Source organism: Suncus etruscus, chromosome 4 (assembly GCF_024139225.1).
Source record: "Suncus etruscus isolate mSunEtr1 chromosome 4, mSunEtr1.pri.cur, whole genome shotgun sequence".
Taxonomy (NCBI): Eukaryota; Metazoa; Chordata; class Mammalia; order Eulipotyphla; family Soricidae; genus Suncus; species Suncus etruscus.
The window spans coordinates 148,439,695-148,461,561 of record NC_064851.1 but is presented as its reverse complement, the minus strand read 5'-3'; the positions used below and the strand labels follow the sequence as shown (position 1 = coordinate 148,461,561).

Genomic DNA, 21,867 nt, shown 5'->3' with positions numbered 1-21,867 from the left:
AGCAAAGCATTCACTATCAGCAGGGTGAAGGGGGATAGAAAAGAAACAATCCTTAAGATCAATAACTATCTTGAAAAACCCAGCAGAGATAGCTACTGGAGATGGAAGGCCAGGTTGTAGGGACGCCAGAGGAACCATAGTAGCATTGATGGTGCAAAGATCATGCAAAAGTCTCCTTTTACCTGAGCGTTTTTTGATTACAAATATAGGAATATTCCAGGGTGATGTGGAGGGTTTTAAGTGTCCCGCAAGTAATTGATCCTGCACTATCAATTCTACGGCAGAAAGTTTCTCAGAGGTTAGCGGCCACTGATTAGCCCAGACAGGCTTTTAATCAAGCCAAGTGATTTTGTCTGCGGTGGAAGCTGGGTATGCAGGAGAAACAGAGGCCTCTATGGAAAAGACGAAGGAAGGCCCAATCCTGTTCTGCCGTGGTTAATGGTACGTTATATCGGGTTCTTGATGCCCTGATTAGATTTTCTCAAGCCTTTTCCCGGTATATAACCTTGATTAAACATCTGTTGAAGAACTGTTTTGTTTTTACACTTGACTAAATGAACTTGCATTTGTTCCAAAATGTGTCTACCCCAAAGATTAACTGGAATATCCTTTATAATGTAAGGCTAGAAAGTACCAATATCTGCATCTTGGTCCTCCCAGGTTAAAATCTTTTTTACTTTGCCAAACATGTTTGGGAGAGACTCAGCTACCTGCTCCGGTGATGATGTCCCAGGTGGGTGCAAGCGGCCAAGACTCAGGCCAAGTGGAGGGCGACATACAGGATGTGTCCACCCCAGTATCTAGCAGCCCTAGGAATTCCTGACCCTATATTTTTAGAGACAAAGGAGGCTGGATTTTGGTGAGCGCCTGAACCCAGTAAACATTGGACGATCCAGGAATGGAGGTCCCACGGGAAAAATTGTGTGGCGGGAATGAATTATTCAAAGGCAGCTGCAAGGCTTGTGCTAAGCATTGGCCTTGATAAAAAGTTACTGGGCCATGAATGGCTGTGGCCAGGAGTTTAATTTCTCCTGTATAGTCTGAATCAACAACTGAGAGGAGAACGATGAGGCCAGCAATAGTAACAGATGCTCGGCCAATAATGAAAAAATAAACCTCGGGAGATGGCGGGCCAAAGATGCCAGTAGGGATAATTTGGACACCATCAGAGGGAGAAAGAGTCCTAGTAACTGTGGAGTAAAGGTCAAGACCGGCACTTCCTGGTGAAGCAAGTGATAGCAGAGAAAAATCAGGAGGAGACATAGTTGGGGCTGACATAGTCAGTACTGTGTTGGAGGGGGAATGGCGTTCCAAGAGCCCTGGGTCTGTTGGCCGGAAGGGGGACAGATCGAGCTGGTCCACCTGAGTTGTAGGCATGACACTGGAGAGCCCCGAGGCCGGCTGAAAAAATTGGTGAAGAGGGGCCCGAGGCTGACCCCTTTTCCCTTTCCCGCCTGTGGTTGGAGCGGCTGGCCCGCAATGTCAGTTTTGGATCTGCAGAAATTAGCCCAATGGTATCCCTTTTTACAGCGTGGGCAAGGGGAGGAGGGCATGGCACTCCTAGACAAGGAAGGGTGAGGCGAAGGGGTGTCCTGCCTACTGGGGTAGTCCCGAATGAAATGTTGAGAATCATCGCAAGTGAAGCAGCCACATTATTAACACTGGGCCTCTGAAGCACAGTGCCTACCGCAACTCCCACCACTTTAGAAAGACGGCTAGCTAATGGGTCAGCGTCCTGGCACATAAGTATCATGTCATTTAGGGATTTCTCACGGTACTTTCCTCTAAGAATGTCCCTGCAGGCTGAGTTAGCGTTCTCATAAGCAAGTTGTTTGACAAGTTTGTTATCACAATCTTGTTCCCCCAGAGTGCGCTTAGTGGCCTCAAGAAGTCGGCTAATAAATTCTGCATAATTCTCTTGTGCTCCTTGAATAATCTGTGAAATTGGTGTTAGAGGTGATCCTTTAAAAGGGACGGCTCTCCAGGCTGCCATAGCAGCGGTACGAATTAACCCAAGGAGGCCATTAGAGAGCCGAGACTGCTCTGTTTCAGAAGGATAGGGGCCGGTTCCAAAAATTTGTTCAAAAATCTGCTGAGATGTGTGTGGCGGCATAGGGTGAGTGTCTGCGATTGTACGGCAATGACCCTCGAAGCAGGCGTGCCAAGTAACATACTGTGCAGGAGTAAAAACTGCCTCAGCTATTTTCTTCCATTCAGAAGTCATGAAAAGCCCGCCTTGAGCAAGGCTGTTCAAAATGCACTGCGTAAAAGGAGAATTTGACCCACATTTCTCCACGGCTGAATGGAGGTCTAACAAAGTTTTGTGTTGAAGAGCGCGATATTACCTAAGGAGTTGGTCTGCAGGTTGTTCGCCTGATGGTGTCGGGGTGGGAGCAGGAGCAGCATTTTCCCTTCCGCCTCTCCATCCCCTTCCTTGCTCTCTTCAAGGGGAGGGAATCCGGCCTGTGGCTGGGAGTGACAGCCTGGGAATGCTGGGCCATGAACAGCTGGTGTTCCCTCAGGAACTGCTCCAGGGGAGTGAGTAATAATAGGAAAAGCAAAAGCAGGTAGGGGGATTGCTAAGTGCTGACTGAGGGTTTTAGCCTTAGCCTGCAATTATGCCAGGAGGCGAAGGCACGAAACATGATCGCTGATGCTTTCTCGTGTTCAAGAAAAGGCTCAGGATTTGAGTATGCAGGAGGAGCCAAAAATGGAGGGGCAGTCGGCTTTGCAGCTATACTAACAGGGGCATACCTGCCGTGATCATATAGCCTCGTCCTCAAAGGAAGCGGCTTTGTCATGGTCTAGGGGCTCCTCAAAAGGAGGATTCTGCAGGACAGGGTAAATTTTTGCAGGAGGAGTTAACGAAGGAAGATCGGAACACAGAGAGACCTGGCAAGAATGGTCCACTCCAGGAACAGGGGGAACAGGGGAGGAGGAATGAGATTCAAAATCTTGATTGGCAACAGAAAGAAGATGCTTGCAACTGGGGTTAGTGTCAGCTGCCTCAATAATATCTTTAATAAGTCCCCAATAGGAAAATATAATTATGGAGGCAGTTTTATCTTGAACGCCTTCCTCCAGGAGAATCATATTAATTTCACGGCCTACCTTTTGCCAAGTTTGGTAGCTAATGAAAGGTTTTGCCCCGATAGGGCTGCCAATGGAGAACCAAGGGCATTTCTTATGAATAAAAAGGAAAAAATTAACAAATTCTTTTTCTTAACTCTTATACCTCTTTCTCTGAGATTTTTCTTGAGGTCCCTGATGAACCGCGCTTCCTTCGACATTCTTGTCCCATTCTATAGGACACAATGAAAGGAGAGAGATCTTACCTCCTTCGAAGTGTGGAGAGGCTCCTGGGATGCTTTCGGCATCTGGAGGAGGTCTGTTTTCCACTCCCAGCGTTGGGCGCCAACTGAGCCACCGGAGGCCTCAGTTTATTTACGGGTCTTGGAAAGGACCTTCACCTGTGAAGAGAATGGGAGAGAAAGGGGACCACCAAGGCAAAAATTCTGATCAAGGTGGCATTTATTTTCAGAACTAACAAAGCTTATATAGTAAGAAATCACAAAGGGAAAGTCATGTGTGCAACACTTTACATTCTTTCCAAACATTCCACGTTAGCCCGTACCTAATACAACCTTAACAGCTCCTGTGTTAAAGTTGTTCAGAACATCCCATTAGGGAGTACCTAGATGACATCAGCAAATTTCTCAGGCTAGCAATTGGTGGTCTGCATTGTTTCATGGCCATCTGACATGTACTCAAGTTACAGTTCAACTAGAGGACAGGCTTGTACCATAATGGCTGCTGTAATCTAAAATGGCTGTGCTCATGTCAAGCTTCTGCAAGGAAGCACTGGCTCCCAACACTCTATACATTATCAAACCCCAGGGTTTTTTAATGGAGCCAGGAAGCAGTCTGCTCAGTTGTGGATGACAAAATCAGTCCTCTGTAGCTAGGGATATTGGTATTCCAACAGGTCATAGGACAAAGTCTAGCATAGAGTCTAGGATAAATTGAAGTTCTGCTCCAATCTACTCATTAGCAAAATGCAGTTAACTCAAATCCTGAGACCAACCCACTCTTAATAACCAAATAAGAGAGTAATTGCTTTAAATCAAAACAGAATAAAAACAAAATGTGCTTGCATTCCTTATAAGGATAGTAAACCGTCTAAACTCCTGGTAAAGTAGTCTGAAGGACAGAGGTGGGGTGAAGGCAATGTCCAGGGATTTGCATCCCACAGTCTTAAAAACCCAATGTACCACAAGCATACTAAGCTTTCCTTAGTTAGAGAACATAATATTGCTGCTGCTGTTTTGTCTTTTAAAATATATAATTTGCAAGTTCTGAAGCAGGACATAAGAAAAAATACTAAAAACATTTGAAACTGATACCCAAATTCTCAGAACCAATAGAGCTTAACTTTAAGAAAACAAATAAAATTTTACCTCTTCAGTCAAATCACCTCACCAGGAAATAAAAAAAGAAAAAATCCAAACATGATTAATCTTAAAGTCTTCAACATATTAAAAAATTTAAGAAGAAAGGAAAGAGAATAGAGACCAAAGACGGTGGAAAAGATTAAAAAGAAATGGGGGGGGGATCAATGTGTCACTCTTTTATTTGGCGACAAGCAAGTTCAAGAAAAGTTCATTTGTCATTTGATCAATTGTCTGTCTTTTGCACATCTGAATCCTGGCCAGAAGGGACTTTGAGGTTTTTGTCCAGCACATGAGCATCTGCAGGTTCTATTCTCTTTTAGTAGTAGTTCTTTGTCTCAATAACCTCAAAGCCAAACTTTCTGTAGAAGCCAACTGCTGACTCATTGCTGATCTGAACATGAGGGAAATGTCGAAAGTGCCACTTTTTTACAGACGTTTAAGACATGATTGAACATTTGAGTTTCTATTCCTAGATTTGGTATGGAGCCAGACAGACTGAACAGTTTAGTTCTTATTCCTAGATTCGGTATGGAGCCAGATATCCTAGTGTCAGGATGTAAAGTCTCTTCTGATTTTGTGAATGATCCACCCTACAGCATACTGCATCTACTGCAATATCATTAAAATAGGCTGCCAAGTTTTGCAACCTACAGCACAGCCTTGTAGAACTTGTCACTGTAGACGACTGGAAAGATGACTTGGTTTAATCTCTTCAGTTGTTTAATATTGTGTGGTGTCACAGCTTCCAGTTCAATCAGGCTACCTTTCACCTTTCCTGCCAGCTGATGCCTTGGTACCACTGATATCAATGCTCTGGTTACTAAACCTTAGAAGCCAACCTTCTGACCTGAGGCTAGGGGCCACGAGTGTGGAGCATGGCCCAGCATCTTTGGGGAGATTTGGGGAAGTGGAGGGGTGTTTGTGGCAGCCGCACCAGTGCCACCGCTCTTCTACCCATCCACATCCATACACATGGGCACTCAGCTCCCACCTGCAGTCACCAGCCAGACCTAATATTATTTGTTCTATGTTATACTTTAGAATTCCATTCTATAAGAAATAAAATATTCAGTATTTACTTCATAGGATAGTAAAACACTGAAGTTTTGAATAAATATTTAATCTTGACATGTACTCTATTTATATTTTAGACATTTAAACAGCCATCTCAGTATATAGAAATGCATATTGTAGTTGAAAAAAAATTGGTAAGTGTATTCTTATTATTATGCTTATGTCAATATATTAGTAATTAAAAATATTTAAAAAGTAGGAATAAAATTTTAATGCAAGAAAATCACATTTTTTTTCTTTTGTCTTCATTGTATTTAATTTTAATTTGATGAATTAAATATACTTCACCTATGTGAGGTGTATGCTCCTGAAATAGATATCTGGATCCTTCTCCCATAGTCACTTATTTAATGTATGTTAAATTGCAAGTATAATGTTACATAAAATAGAAACAATTTTACTTTTATACAAATTTTATTTTTACATTTATTTATTTTAAATATTCATTATTCTCCTTACCCTAATATATGACAGCCACTAATCTTTTAATCACTTTCATCAATTTAGAATCTTTTATAATATTATATAATATATAGTTTGTAGCCATTATGTATTAGATTACTTTTAATATAATTAGTCATTCTTATTTTCTCAATTTTCATCATAGAAAGCATTTTATAGTAGAATTTGCTTTCTGAATTCTATATTTTACTTACCCAGTATTTATTATTTTATATATTATTTTACTGAGTTATGGACATCATCTTTGTTTCAGAAGTATTGAAAATTAGTTTCTTTTTTTTCCCTTTTTTTATTTTGACCAAAGTGGATTACATATCTTTCACAGTAATATTTAGGTACTTATTGACATTGGATCAGGGGAATTCCCATCACAAAAATTGTCCTCCCTCCAACCTTGTTCCTAGCATGCATCCCATATTCCTCTCCCTTAGCCCCCAGGCTGCTAGTATAAGTGGTCCCCTCTGTAGCTGTCTCGTTGTATATTCTGTTTTCATTGGATTGGGTTTGGTATTTAAGTTTTTAAAAGTAAAAATGCATAGGTTTTGGTGTTGTCAAAACAGTTTCGACTATGTGAGTAAAATATAAAGGAGCATAATCTATGAATTATATTGTAGTATATTAAATTTTCTAGATGTTATAAAAATGTCTTCCAAAGTTGTCTTTTATTTTACATTCCTTGCTTTAAATATATTATTCTGGGGGTGGAGCAGTGGCACAGTGGTAGTGCGTTTGCCTTGTACACAGCAGATCTAGGACAGACCGCAGTTCATATCACCCAGCATCCATATGGTCTTCCCAAACAGGAACGATTTCTGAGCACAGAACCAGGAGTAGCCTCTGAGCGTCACCAGGTGTGATCAAAAAAAAAAAAAAAAAAAAAACCGAACAAACAAAAAATGTAAATTATTCTACAGTTTTCTTGTTGGTCAAGGTATTTTTCTGAAAAGGAAGATGATGTTTTCATATCATTCATTGTATATAGTGAACTGCTTTCAATATTCTCTTACTGTAGTTTTGAATATTTTGTTTTTAGGTGTTTGGTTAAAGCATATTTGGTGAGGGTTTAACTTTGTTTTTTTTTAGTTTACAGAACGTGTTGTCTAATATTTTTTAATTTTACAACGTATTTGTTTTCATTTGATAAATGATATATTTTTATATTCAGAAACTGATAATTCATGTATTTTTTATATTGATATCATGCTGATTCTTTTCTTTCTTTGTTCTCAAACTCAAAATTTAAATGATTCATAAAAGAATACTATCACATCTACAAGCACAAGGGACATTCTCTGTTCTGCACCACTGCATCCTGCCCCTAAAACATCAGAGACTGGACCATACTTGAGTCCACTTACCTTTCAAAACCAATACTGTGCAGACACTAGTATATCCCATGATATCAGTACAACATACATCTCTTACATCAGGGGCAGAAAGGAGATAGCACCCCTATTTCTTAAAGAGTAGATTGCCTTAAATATCATTTGACCTAATAGAGTATATAGTAGATTTTCTGGAAAAATTCAAATAAAATCTGAAAAGTAATCATATGAGTAGCCATCTGGAATAAACAGGGTAGTTTAACTATATAAACTACAGGGTAGTTTCCAAGTGTGGGAATCTACACTATATCATTTGCACCTACAAAAAAGAACAATGGGGAAATTAAACTCAGTAGAAGATAGAGACAGAAATGTAGGCAAATATGCAAGCCCATTAAAATGCTTGACTCTGGTCAATGAGTACCTAAAGTCAACATTCACTACACTGGCAATAGAAATTAGAAAGTACTTGCCAACTAAATCAAGCAATCAATAAGAAAATCAACCAACTCAAAGAAAAACTTTTTCAGAGAAACAGCCCTTAACAGGAAAATAACAGCACAACCCTCTATATCAATATCCCTTAATGTTTATGAACAAAAGAAACTGCATTACAGGATAAGTCAGGAAACAAAACCTATCCATTTACTGCTTACAGGAAACACAACTAAATTCACAGGAGAGAAACAGTTTAGAGTAAAAGGATAAAAACAATTTTACAAGCCAATATAAATCAAAAAACTGGGAAAGCTATAATTATATAAAACCTAATAATGAATTTGAAGAAAGTAATTAGAGATTGGTTTGGACACTACTTACTCATCATGGGAACAATAGATTAAGAAGTACTAACTCTAACCAAATATTGGTTAAATAACTTGGATTCACTAAAAATATAAACTGTATTTTCTAACCATTTATTTACTCACAACTTTTTTCACTCAGAGTTAATTTTATCTCTTTACCATGCAATTTTTCTATTCTAATATATTTTAATTTTTGTGTCTTTGATATTTTATATATGTATATATAACCATATTCCTGAAAATAGTGATAATTTTTCTTCTCTTATTTATTATTTATTTATTTATTTTTATTTTTATTTTTGAGCCACCTCCGTTGACACTCAGGGGTTACTCCTGGTTATGTGCTCAGAAATCACTCCTGGCTTCGGGGAACCATATGGGATACCAGGGGATGGAACCGCGGTCCATCCTCGGCTAGCACTAGCAAGGAAGACACCTTACCTCTAGCACCACTGCTAGCCTAGTTTAAATAATGAGAAGTATGAGTAAATTTCTTATTATTATTCTTAGCAGAAAATTGTTGCATTTTTCAACCAAGTATAAAGTTGCCTGTATATGTGTCATCCATTCTCTTTAATACATGAAACTGTTCTATACTCACTACATATTTTAAGCCATAAGTAGACATTATCTTGTGAAATTAAGTTCCAATATCAAGTTGCTTTTAGAAATGGTGCTCTTTATTATTGATATGTAATTTATTAAATTGAAAAATTATGTATGTAGAGCCATCATTACATGACTCGATAAATCTCACTTGCCTATGGTGTACTATTCTATTTTTGAATTGTTTTTTGTTAATATGGATTTAGGACTTAGAATTTATAAACATAAATATTAGCCTGTAATTTCTTTATCTTATATCTAATTTTCTTATCAAGGGAATTTTGCACTGGTAAAATAACTTGAGAGTGATCTCTGTTCTTTCAATTTTTGGAGAGGTTTAATTTTAGTGTAATTTGTATTAGGTTATTTTAATTTTTAATACTTTTAATATAAATATATAAGCATCGTGATTACAAACATGTTCATAGTTGGTTTTCAATCATAAACAGAATACCCCCTTCAAAACATATTTCTCCAAGCATTACTATTATATTTAACTATGTTTAAAAATGAGGAGGTAAACTTTTTAAATAATTTCTAAGTACTGCTCATTAGATCTAACAGCTACTTTCTTTTTCAGTATGAGCATATGGGTTCTGATATTGCTGTTGTTACTGAAAAAGTTTTTCACCTTGTTGGAATCATCAATGCTGTAAGTGTTTGTTAATTTTATGTTCCAAAACTTATGTTTGATTTGTCATGTTTTCATTCTGTTTCTATATTCAGTAGAGAAATTAAGTCCCATAGTGGTTGTCTTTGTAGGTTTCATTTATTTATTTGATTTTGGTTGTTTTTGGTCTACATTTAGGGATTTTACTAGACTTGTGTGTGGGGACAATTCCTTAAAGTGTTCAGGAAACTGTACGTGAGGCCGAGGGATTGAGTCAGGATCTTCAGCATGCAGGGACAGCATCTTAATATAGTCTCTTTGATTCTCTGTTTTGCTAAGAATATATCTTCTAGGTCTTCGCATATTGTTTCAAATGAAAGAAACTTTTAATTCATGAACAGCGCTTCATTATGTAGATGCAGATTAGATAAAGAGGTGTGTAAGTTACATTTTCTTTATCCATTCACCAATCTACATAAGTTGACCAATTTAAGGGTTTTGGCTATTGTATATGCTGCAAATGTTGCAAAAGCATGGAAGTAGTTGTACATGTCACGTTTTTAAATTACGATTTCTATTCAGATGTTTCATTTTATCAGTGTGTTAGCATTTTAATTGAAAACTTCTAAGCATATTTAAATCATATGTGAATAGATTTTCTATACGTATTTTATTCTAGATATTTGCTTCATTTAATATCACAATTTTGCTATCTTCAGTGGAACTTTGGATAGATGAAAATAAAATCCCAGTAACTGGTGATGCTAATCAGTTAATGCACAAATTTTTAAAATGGAAAAGATCTTACCTTGTTTTGCGTCCACATGATGTGGCATTTTTACTTGTGTAAGTATGCAAAAATTATTTTGAACTCTTAATTTTAATAAATTCTAGGTAGTTGTTAAATCATTAGTAAAATTATTTGTGAAAATTTCAGAAATACGACATTATGTTAATATCATTTTCTACTACAAGTTTTGTACTAGTACAAAGTTTTGTACAAGTTTTGTGATCATTATATATTTATTGAATATTTCTTTATTAGTCTTCGTATTAGGTACATTCATACCGAAAGTATATAACTTGTAAAACATTTTTGCTTTATAATTGTATTATTTAATGTTATATGATGAAATAATATATATAATATATATTTGCTTTTTGTATAAATTATGTGAGTATAGTAGTTGAGTCTTCCTGCTTATTTATATTAAATTAAAGAAAATATAATAAAAATGAAAATATTATTTTATGTACTACATAAAAATATTTTAGTATTTACTATTTAGCATATTATCGACATGTTTTTTTTTGCTTTTTTTCTGTAAAAACAACACCCCCCTTCACTAGTGCAACATTCCCATCACCAATCCCCCCATTTCCCTCCTTTCCCACCCTCTGCCTGTATTCTAGACAGGCATTCTACTTCTCTCACTCATTAACATTGTCATGATAGTTTTTAGTTTAGTTATTTCTCTAACTACTCACCGTCTTTGTGGTGAGCTTCATAGCATAAGCCAGTCCCTCCAGCTCTCATCTCTATTGTCCTTGGGCATTATGTCTTTTATTTTTCTTAAAACCTATAGATGAATGAGACTATTCTATGCTTGTTTCTCTACCTCTGATTTATTTCACTCAGCATAATTGTTTCAATGTCCATTCACGTATAAGTGAATTTCATCTCTCCTGACAGCTGCATAATATTCCATTGTGTATAGGTATCAGAGTTTCTTTAGCCATTCAACTGTTGAAGGGCATCTTGGTTGTTTCCAGATTCTTTCTCTTGTTAGTAGCTTTGCAATGACTATAGGTCTGAGGAAGGCATTTTTGTATTGGATTTTGTGTTCCTAGAAGTGGTATAGCTGTATCATATGGGAGCTCAATTTCTATTTTTTGAGGCATCTCCATATTGTTTTTCATAAGGGCTTAACTATACAGCATTCCCCCCAGCAATTTTTGATGAGATTAGACATTTTCTTTTGTTAAGTTCTGTCTATAACTTGTATATTTTCAATATTAGCCCCTTATCTGAATGGTATTGGGTGAGTAGTATCTCCCATTCTGAGGGTGGTCTTTGTATCCTATTCACAATTTCCATTGAGGTGGAAACACTTTTCAGCTAAGTATAGTCCCATTTTATCTTCTATTTTACTTGTTTGGAAGTGATGATTCCTACTTGAAGATGCCCTTAGTCTCAATGTCATGGAGTGTTTTGCATACATGATATTCTATATACCTTAAGGTTTCAGGTCTGATATCAAGGTTTTTAAACCATATGTATTTGACCTTTGTGCATGGTGTTAGATGGAGGTCTTAGTTCACTTATTTGCATGTGTCTGACCAGTTTCGTCAACACCACATGTTGAACAGGCTTTTCTTGCTCCATTTGCATTTCTTGACCCTTTAGCTAAGATTGACTGATTGTAAGTATGGGATTAATCTCTGAATACTGAAGTCTATTCCATTGATCTGAGGGTCTGTCTTTATTTCAATACCATGTTGTTCTAGTGCTATGCCTTTGTAATCAAGAATGGGTGTTGGACCTTATCAAATGCTTTCTCTGCATCTATTGATATGTAATTTGATATATATTGATATATAATTTAAATGTTCTTTTTGTTGATATATGGTGTATTATGTTGATTGAGTTATGTATGGTAAACCATACTTGCATTTCTGGAATGGAATCTACTAGGTCGTGGTATATGACCTTCTTGATGAAGCATTCAACCCTATTTGTCAGGATTTTGTTCAGAATCTTTGAATCTCTGTTCATCAGGGATATTGTTCTGCAGTTTTCTTTTATTTGCAGCATGTTGATCATTTTCTATTTTTATCAGCTGTGTCATTAAGCTATTTATGTGGTACCTTCCTTCCTGATGAGTGCTTGTAAAGGTATATAATTTCCTCTTACTGCTGATTTTCTTTGTCCCATTATTCTGATAATTTGTGTCTTTATTGTCATTTGTTTTCAGAAATGTTTTGATTTCCTCTTTGATTTCATCTCTGACACACTGGTTGTTCAGTAGTGCACTGTTTAATTTCCAAGTGTTTTTCTTTTCAACAGTTTGTTTGCAACAGTTATTCTTCTGTTTTCCTTTGTAGTTCACTTTTAATTTCAGTGTCCTGTGATCTGAGAAGATAGCTTGTACAATTACTATCCTCTTGATTTTATGGAGGTATGTTTATGGGGCAGCAGGTTGTCTATCCTAGAAAATGATCCTTGTGCATTGGAGAAGAACATGTATCCACTTTTCTGGATACTCTAAATACAAGTTCACTTTTTTATTTCTCTTTTTAGAGCTAGTATAATCTAGTTAGGATTTCAGCTTTGTTGACCTATTAAGGGTTGACAAGTAAGTATTGAGGTCTCTCACTATTATTGATGTCTTCTTTCAGATTTTACAATTGTATTACGTATTTTTCTGGTCCCTCATTGGGTGCATATATGTTCAGGAATGATAATTCTTTCTGTTGTACATTTCCTTTGATTATGTTCTTTGAAATGTCCATCTTTTTTTGTGATGGGCCTGCTATAAAGTGTAAGATGCTTCTTTGAATGTAATTTTCTTTTTGATATTGCTTATTTCAGTATTCTATCCCCATCTGTGGAATTCGTCATTGGGTCTAGGATGTGTCTTGGGGTGTTTTTCTTTGGGTCTCTTTTAGCTGGTACTCTTCGGGCATGTAGGATTAGGTTTTATGAACTCTTTAGCTCTATGAGTTTCTCTGCAAATATGTCTGCGACTGTTAATTCTTCCTGGGGATCTTTTTTCTGGGTCTCTGGGACTCCAATGATTCTTAAGTTGTTTCTGTTGAATTTATCAAAGACTTGTATTTTCATCTGTTTACAATTTTTAAGTACTTTAATCATTGTATGATCATTTTCTTTAGGGCTCTTTCCAATTTCTTCTGTTGTATGGAGTTGTTATGCATCTCATCTTCCTGCTCACTGATTTGGTCCTCAGAAACTCTTCTGGAGAAGTTTTATATTGAGGTTTTCTTTTTGTCTACTGAGTTTTTCAGACGTATTATTTCAGTTTGAGGTTTTCTGATTTCTATACTCATATCTTCTTGATGATTTGTGTTCCATTCAGCTCTATTTATGCTCTTTGATTCCTGTGAGGATCGTTCATATTTCTTCTCTAAACTACATCTCTGAGAGGCTAATTAGGTTGTTGACACTTTTTAGGTCATCAGAGCTGCCATCTTCAGTTTTTGTCTGGTGTTGGTCTGCGTTGTTTTCTCATTGTCAAGCTTGTTGTGTTTTCTTTTCCGTTTTTTTTCCCCTTCATTTAAACATCTTGATTACATATTTGATTGTGATTAGGTTTTAGTCATGTAAAGAACACCCCCTTCACCACTGCAACATTCTCACCACCAATGTCCCAAATTTCCCTCCATCCCACCCCACTCCCACCTGTACTCCAGACAGGCTTTCCTGTTCCCTCATTCATTCATATGATTATGGTAGTTCTCTGTGTAGTTATTCCTATAACTGCACTCACCACTCTTTGTGGTGAGCTTCATGAAATGAGCTGGAAGTTCCAGACCTCCTCTCATTGTCTCTGAGGATTGTTGCAAAAATGACTTTTATTTTTCTTAAAACCCATAGATGAGTGAGACTATTCTGTGCCTCTCTCTCCCTCTGACTTATTTCACTCAGCATAATAGATTCCATGTACATCCATGTATAGGAAAATTTCATGACTTCATCTCTCCTGACGGCTGCATACTATTCCATTGTGTATATGTACCACAGTTTCTTTAGCCATTCATCTGTTGAAGGGCATCTTGGTTGTTTCCAGAGCCTGGCTATTGTGAATAGTGCTGCAATATATATAGGTGTGAGGAAGGGGTTTTTGTATTGTATTCTTGTGTTCCTAGGGTATATCCCTAGGAGTAAAATATCTGAGTCGAATGGGAGTTCAATTTCCAGATTTCGGAGGAATCCCCATATCGCTTTACATAGAGTATGGACTAGAGGGCATTCCCACCAGCAGTGGATAAGAGTTCCTTTCTCTCCACATCCCCACCAGCACTGATTGTTCTCATTCTTTGTGATGTGTGCAAGTCTCTGTGCTGTGAGATGGTATCTCATCATTGTTTTTATTTGCATCTTCCTAATGATTAGTGACGCGGAACATTTTTTCATGTGCCTTTTGGCCATTTGTATTTCTTTTTTATCAAAAGCATCTGTTCATTTCTTCTTCCCATTTTTTGATGGGATTAGATGTTTTTTTCTTGTAAAGTTCTGTCAGTGCCCTGTATATTTTGGATATTACCCCTTATCTGATGGGTGTTGGGTGAATAGTTTCTCCCACTTAGTGGGTGGCTCTTGTATCCTGGGCACTATTTCTTTTGAGGTGCAAAGCTTCTCAGCTTAATGTATTTACATCTGTTGATCTTAGCTTCCACTTGTTGGGAAAGTGCAGTTTCTTCCTTGAAGACGCCTTTAGTCTCAGTGTCATGGAGTGTTTTACTGATGTGTTGTCCTATATACCTTATGGTATCTGGTCGGATATCAAGGTCTTTAATCCATTTGGATTTTACCTTCATACATGATGTTAACTGAGGGTCTATGTTAGTTTTTTTTTTGCAAGTGGCTAACCAGTTCTGCCAGCACCACTTGTTGAAGAGGTTTTCCCTGCTCCACTTAGGTTTTCTTGGTCCTTTATCAAAAATTGTATGTCTGGGTAACATAGTCTGAGAACTCAAGCCTATTCCACTGATCTGAGGGTCTGTCTTTATTCCAATACCATGCTGGTTTGATAACTATTGCTTTGTAATACAGTTTAAAGTTGGGGAAAGTAATGCCTCCCATTTTCCTTTTTTCTAGGAGTGCTTTAGATATTATTGTTCCAGATGAACTTCATAAGTATTTGATCCACTTGTTTGAAGAATGTCAAGAGTATTTTTAAGGGGATTGCATTAAATCTATATAGTGCTTTGGGGAGTATTGCCATTTTAATGATGTTAATCCTACCGATCTATGAGCAGGGTATGTGTTTCCATTTCCATGTGTCCTCTTTTATTTCTTGGAGCAGGGCTTTATAGTTTTCTTTGTATAGGTCCTTCATGTCTTTGGTCAAGTTGACTCCAAGATATTTGAGTTTGTGTGACACTAATGTGAGTGGGATTTTCTTCTTGACTTCGTTCTCTTCCCCATCATTATTGGTGTATAAAAAGGCCATCAATTTCTGTGTTAATTTTATAGCATGCCACCTTGCTATATGAATCTATTGTTTCTAGAAGCTTTTTGGTAGAGTCTTTAGGGTTTTCTAAGTAGAGTATCATGTCATCTGCAAACAATGAGAGCTTGACTTTTTCCTTTCCTATCTCGATTCCTTTGATATCTTTTTCTTGCCTGATCGCTATAGTAAGCACTTCCAGTACTACGTTGAAGAGGAGAGGTGAGAGCAGACAGCCTTGTCTTCTACCAGAATTTAGAGGAAAGGCTTTTAGTTTTTCTCCATTGAGGATAATATTCGCCATTGGCTTGTGGTAAATGGCTTCAACTAGATTGAGAAAGGTTCCTTTCATTTTCATCTTGCTGAGAGTTTTGATCAAGAATGGATGTTGGACCTTATCAAATGCTTTCTCTGTGTCTATTGATATGATCATCTGATTTTTATTTTTTTCTTGTTGATGTTGTGTATGATGTTGATAGATTTATGGATGTTAAACCATCTTTGTATTCCTGGGATGAAACCCACTTGGTCATAGTGTATGATCTTCTTGATGATGCTTTGGATCCTATTTGCCAGGATTTTGTTGAAGATATTTGCATCAGCATTCATCAGGCATATTGGTCTGTAATTTTCTTTTTTGGCAGCGTCTCTGTCTGGTTTTGGTATCAAGGTGACGTTGGCTTCATAAAAGCTGTTTGGGAGTGTTCCCGTTTTTTCAATTTCATGGAAGAGCCTGACTAGGATTGGTAGTATCTCCTCTTGAAAGATTTGAAAAATGTATTAGGAAGTCCATCTGGGCCTATGCTTTTCTTTTTGGGCAGATGTTTGATTACAGTTTCAATTTCCTCAGTAGTTATGGGGGTGTTTAGATATGCTACATCCTCCTTAACTGTGGAAGGTTATAATTATCCAATAATTTTTCCATTTCTTCTAGGTTCTCATGTTTAGTAGTATAAAGTTTCTCAAAGTAGTCTCTGATTACCCTTTGGATCTCTGCAATATCTGTTGTGATTACCCCTTTTCATTTCTAATATGGGTTATCAGATTTCTCTTTCTTTGTGAGTTTTGCCAGTGGTCTATCAATCTTGTTTATTTTTTTCAAAGAACCAACTTCTGCTTTTGTTGATCTTTCAGATTGTTTTTTGGTTTTCCACTTCATTGATTTCTGCTTTCAGCTTTATTATTTTCTTCTGTCTTCCTATTTTTGGTTCCTTCTGTTGGTCATTTTCTAATTTTTGATCTGCATCATTAAGTTATTCATATATGCCCCTTCTTCCTTCCTGATGTGTGCTTGTAGAGCTATAAATTTTCCTCTCAGGACTGCTTTTGCTGTGTCCCATAGATTCTGGCAGTTTGTGTCTTCATTATCATTTGTTTCCAGGAAAGTTTTAATTTCCTTTTTGATTTATGACTTCAGTATGTAATAAAGCAAGACAAAAATCATGACTGGAAAATGTTGGTTATACAAAATTAGATTTTTAATTTTAACTTTATGCTATTTTTAATTTGGTCTACATCCAGTTTAAGGCTTTGGGTGAGTGATTAGTCCTGGTGATGCTTAGGGATAACCATAAAGGTTTAGGATTGAAAATCATGTCAGCTGCATTCAATCCACTCTACTATTTATCCAAAGTCTTTATTTTATTTTATTTTTATTTTCAACTTAAGTTACAGAGAAAAACCAGATTATGTTGGTGCAACCGTTGAAGGAAAGATATGTGATAAAAAATATGGAGGAGGTGTTGCTCTGGTACAGTATGATTTAATTTGTTTGGCTAAATCATGTTTATATAATACTATGTAGAATATTATAAATTTAAAGGTGTCCATATATTATTTATAAACAAGTAAGAGTACTCAGAGATGCAAGTATCTTCTTTAGTTCCTTTACCTGATACAAAATTAGAATTATAAGAAGTTTCTATGAAGTTATTACATGTAAATGTTTGAAAATATCCTAAAATGAATTCAAGATATGCTTTTAGGAAAATTATTTAGCTTCTCTTATATACAAATATATTAAATCATACAAATATATTTTAACACAAATATATTTAAAATATATTTTAATACAAATATATTTAAATATTTTTACATTTTAATTTAATGGATATATTTTCTTAATTATGAAATTAGCCTTGTAAAGTATAGTAAAAATTTGAAATTATAAAGAGACTTAAATGCTCTTTGAAATAAAAATAAGAAATAGATTAAAAATAATAATGATGAATAATAACATAATTAACATACCAAAGAATAACAAAGTCAAATTGTACTATATAGTTATATTAAAGAATGCAATGTTATATTAAGTAATATAAAATAAGGGAAGTTATCAATAGACTGGTTCTTTGGAAACACAAATTTTATCTTAAATGTTTTAATCACAATTTGAGAGACAAGAATAGTTATGGTGAAGTCTATTGCCTGCTACAAAAACTTTAACGTGACTAGGTTAACACTAAGATTCCTGAGACTCAGCATGGAGAAAGGATCATCACTAATGAAAAACTGAGAAGTGTTGATTCCTTCTACAGACAATCTAGCTAATAAGAAGAAGGTAAAATAATTATTTATTTAAAAGTGTATGTTCATGGACAAAGACAATAGTCTCTGTAATGATAGTAACAATCAGTAAATATTTTCAATGTGTTTTTCTTATAAATATGGGATGCCAGGTTTCAAACCACTGTGCTTCTGCATGCAAGGCAAAAATCCTACCTCCCTGCTCTCTGTCCGGCCCTTCAAGAGCTATTTCTGAGCACAAAGCCAGAAGTAACCACTGAGCGCCGCCAGGTGTGACCATCCCCCCAAAAAATCCAAAAATAAATGTTAACTCCACAAAACCTAAAAGCCCCTTCAAAAATTGGAGACAGGAAATAAACAGATAGTTCTCTGAGAAAGACCAATTTCTCTGAGGAAGGCAAATTAAAATATGCTCAAGTATCATTAGGAAAATCGGAATAAAATAACAATTGAGGAGGACACATAGCCAAATATTGAAAACAATCTTTGTTGGTGGGGATGTGGTGAACAAAGAACTTTTATTCACTGCTAGTGGAAATGCAGCCTAGTCCATCCCCTATATGCAGTGGTCGGCAACCTGCGGCTTGCGAGCCACATGTGCCTCTTTACACTTTTTTTTTTTTTTTTTTTTTGGTTTTTGGCCCACACCCGGCAGTGCTCAGGGGTTACTCTTGGCTGTCTGCTCAGAAATAGCTCCTGGCAGGCACGGGGGACCGTATGGGACACCGGGATTCGAACCAACCACCTTTGGTCCTGGATCGGCCGCTTGCAAGGCAAACGCCGCTGTGCTATCTCTCCGGGCCCCCTCTTTACACTTTTAATTTGGCTCTCTTGAGTGCCCGGCGGCCGATCCAGGAGTCAGGACTCTACTCCTAGCCTCTGACAGTGCATGCCCTGTGTGGCTCTCAAAATAAATTTCAATCGTGGTTTTGTCGAGATTTGGCTCAGTTGAAAAAAAAGGTTGCGGACCACTGCTATGGAAAACTGTATGGAGTGTTCTCAGTAAACTATAATTGAACTTCTGTACAATCCAATAGTCCCACCTTTGGGTATCTGTCCCCAGTCCAAACGTGTACATTAGATGAAAGTACAGATTTATCCAAAAGTTGTATGCTCAGGACTATTTATTGCAGCACTCAGTACAATAGCTAAGACTTGGATTCAACCTAGATGCCACCCCACAAGAGATGAATGAATCATGAAGTTGTGGTACATATACACAATGGAATACTACATAGCTGTAAGGAATGCTGCAATTATGCGATTTTCAGCAACATGAATGAACTGGAATAAATGTTAAATGGAGTTAGCATGTAAAAGGATAAATCTATTTTGATATCACTTACATATGGTATTTAGAATAACTACATTAAAAATGTAATGGTCTAAATGGGAGTTGTCTTGAACACCCTTGGTCCCAGAGTATTGCAAGAAGAAGGAAGAAATTGAGTGGAGGAAGAAAAACAAATATGAAAGGATGAAGGCCAGGGGTCAAGTGGTTTTGGGTGAAATGGTGGAGATAAAATAAATGACAAAACCAAATATCCAAGCCAAAGGCAACAACAATGGAATCAAGAGATCCAAACTCTAACAATCTAAATTTAAAATGGGCCTGTTATACTTGCAGGCTGAGGAGATTTAGGGAGATGATATAGGATGCACTCAGAGATCCTTGTAAGAGGGAGGCGGTCACTGGTGATGAGTACTGGCCTTGATTTATTGAATATATGAAACCCAATTATGAAGGACTTTGTAGATCACAATGATCTCAATATAATAAAATTAAATTAAAAATAAAATGTATTTAATATAAATTAATAAAAAAGAAAAATAGAGTTCTCATATAAAATAAGCATTTAGAAATGATTTAGCACTTTAATTCCCTAATGTTTAGGAATGAAAGAAATGAATACCAGGAATAAACTTGCAGTCTTTCATCTTTCTGAGTCTTAGTAGACTATTAAAATCTGAGGGAAGAAATTTTCATTTGATGTAGGCCCATTGGTTTGTCTTTGATTTGTTGTCTTTACCAGTCATATCAGATTATGAAATTCTTCTAGGGTACTTTATAATCCCTGATCAAATATCTAGGTCTTTGATCCACTATGAATTGACTTTTGTGTAAACTGTCAGATATGGACCAAGGTTTTATTTATTTCACTTGGTTATAAAGTTTTCCCAGAACAATTTTTGAAGAGACTATCTTTAATCCATTTCATATTCTCAATTATTTTATGTGTTCCAGGGTTAGGCACACTGAATACTACTATTTATACAGGATAAATTTCTTGATTTCTATCTTTCCTAATTCATTTTTGTTTATAAGAATGTGACCAATTTTTGTGTATTATCTTTTAATCTGGTTTATTTGTTGTTTGATTTATTATTTTTAGGAGCTTTTGTGGACTCTTTGGGGGTCATTCAATGCATGTTATGTCATCCGCAAATAATAATATTACTTAATTTAGAATTTGTATCCCTTTGATTTTATTTTTTTGGCTATTGCTATAGCCAGGACTTCTAGTACTATATTGAATATAATTGGAGACAGTGACATTTTACCTTGTGCATGATTTCAGAGTAATAATTTCAATTTTTTTTACCACTAACAATGATAGGGGCTGGAGTGATAGCATAGTGGTAGAGCATTTGCTTTGCATCCAATCTATCGAGGACAGATCTTGGTTCGATTCCCAGCGTCCCATATGGTCCCCGAAGCCAGGAGTACTATCTGAGGACATACCCAGGAGTAACCCCTGAGTGTTACAGGTGTGGCCCAAAAAACAAAAAGAAAAGAAAAAACAATGACACTGGCTGTGGTTTGTTATATATGGCCCTTAGAGTCTTGAGAAATGTTATTTTGTTGAGGGTTGATATTATGAATTATGAATTGATGCTATTATGATATTATGATAAAGTGATATTATGAATATTTTGATCATGAATGTTTTATCATGGATGTGAGATCTTGTCAAAAGTTTTCTCTGCATGGAAGTGGTCATTTGATTCTGTCTTCTTTTTTTATTAATGTGATGTATTATATAAATAGATTTGCTTATGTTGAACCATCTTTGCATCCCTGAGATGAATCCTACTTGATCAGGATTTGTGACTTTTTAGTGTGTTGTTGGATTTGGTTTGCTAAGATTTGTTAAGTATTTTAGCATATATGTTCAAAAAGAACCTTGGTTTGAAATTTTTCTTTCTGGAAAATTTCCTATCTGCTTTGAATATTAGTGTAATGTTTGCTTTGTAGAAGGAATTATGAATATCCCTGTGTCTTTAATGTTTTCTATGAAGAGGTTAACAAGAAAAGGTAGAAAATCTTTTCTGAAGGGTTAATGAAACTGACCAATACACCCATGTAGACCAGGATTTTTTATTTAGGGTCTATTCTTATTTACTGTTTCAATTTCCTTACCTGTTTAGGCTTTTAGCTGCCTCTTAATTCAGTTTTGAGAGGTTATATTTTTTTCTAGATTCTTCAGCTTAAAATCATAAAGTTGTTCAAAGAAACCTCTAATTATTTTTAATTACTGAAGGGTCCATTGTAATTTCTCCCTTTCACCTCTGATCCAATTTTCTTGAACATATTTTCCCCTCATAAGTCTAGCTAAAGGTTTGTCTATCTTGCTTGATCTTTCAAAGAACAAACTACTGGTTACACTGATTCTTTGAATTGCTGTCTTGATTTCTATGTTTGTTGATTTCTGCTCTCACTTTTACTGTTTCCTTCCTACTGTATTTGGGATTTTTTTTTGTCTGTTATTTCTACAGATTTTTTAGATGTGTGTTTAAGTTTTTAATTTTAACTTT

At 36.1% G+C, this 21,867-nt stretch overlaps 1 protein-coding gene and 1 pseudogene across 1 annotated transcript in view; one reads left to right on the top strand and one right to left on the bottom strand.

Moving 5' to 3' along the window:
- The window catches only part of LOC126007257 (disintegrin and metalloproteinase domain-containing protein 2-like), a 64,045-nt gene that overhangs the window by 27,376 nt on the left and 14,802 nt on the right, over positions 1-21,867 (top strand). Inside the window, exons 7-10 of the mRNA XM_049772714.1 lie at positions 5,603-5,659; positions 9,305-9,376; positions 10,014-10,180; positions 17,194-17,275. Coding sequence (XP_049628671.1) covers positions 5,603-5,659; positions 9,305-9,376; positions 10,014-10,180; positions 17,194-17,275 — 378 coding nt within the window. The remainder of the gene's footprint in view (positions 1-5,602; positions 5,660-9,304; positions 9,377-10,013; positions 10,181-17,193; positions 17,276-21,867) is intronic.
- Positions 4,675-5,425, bottom strand: LOC126006159 (N-alpha-acetyltransferase 50-like; annotated as a pseudogene).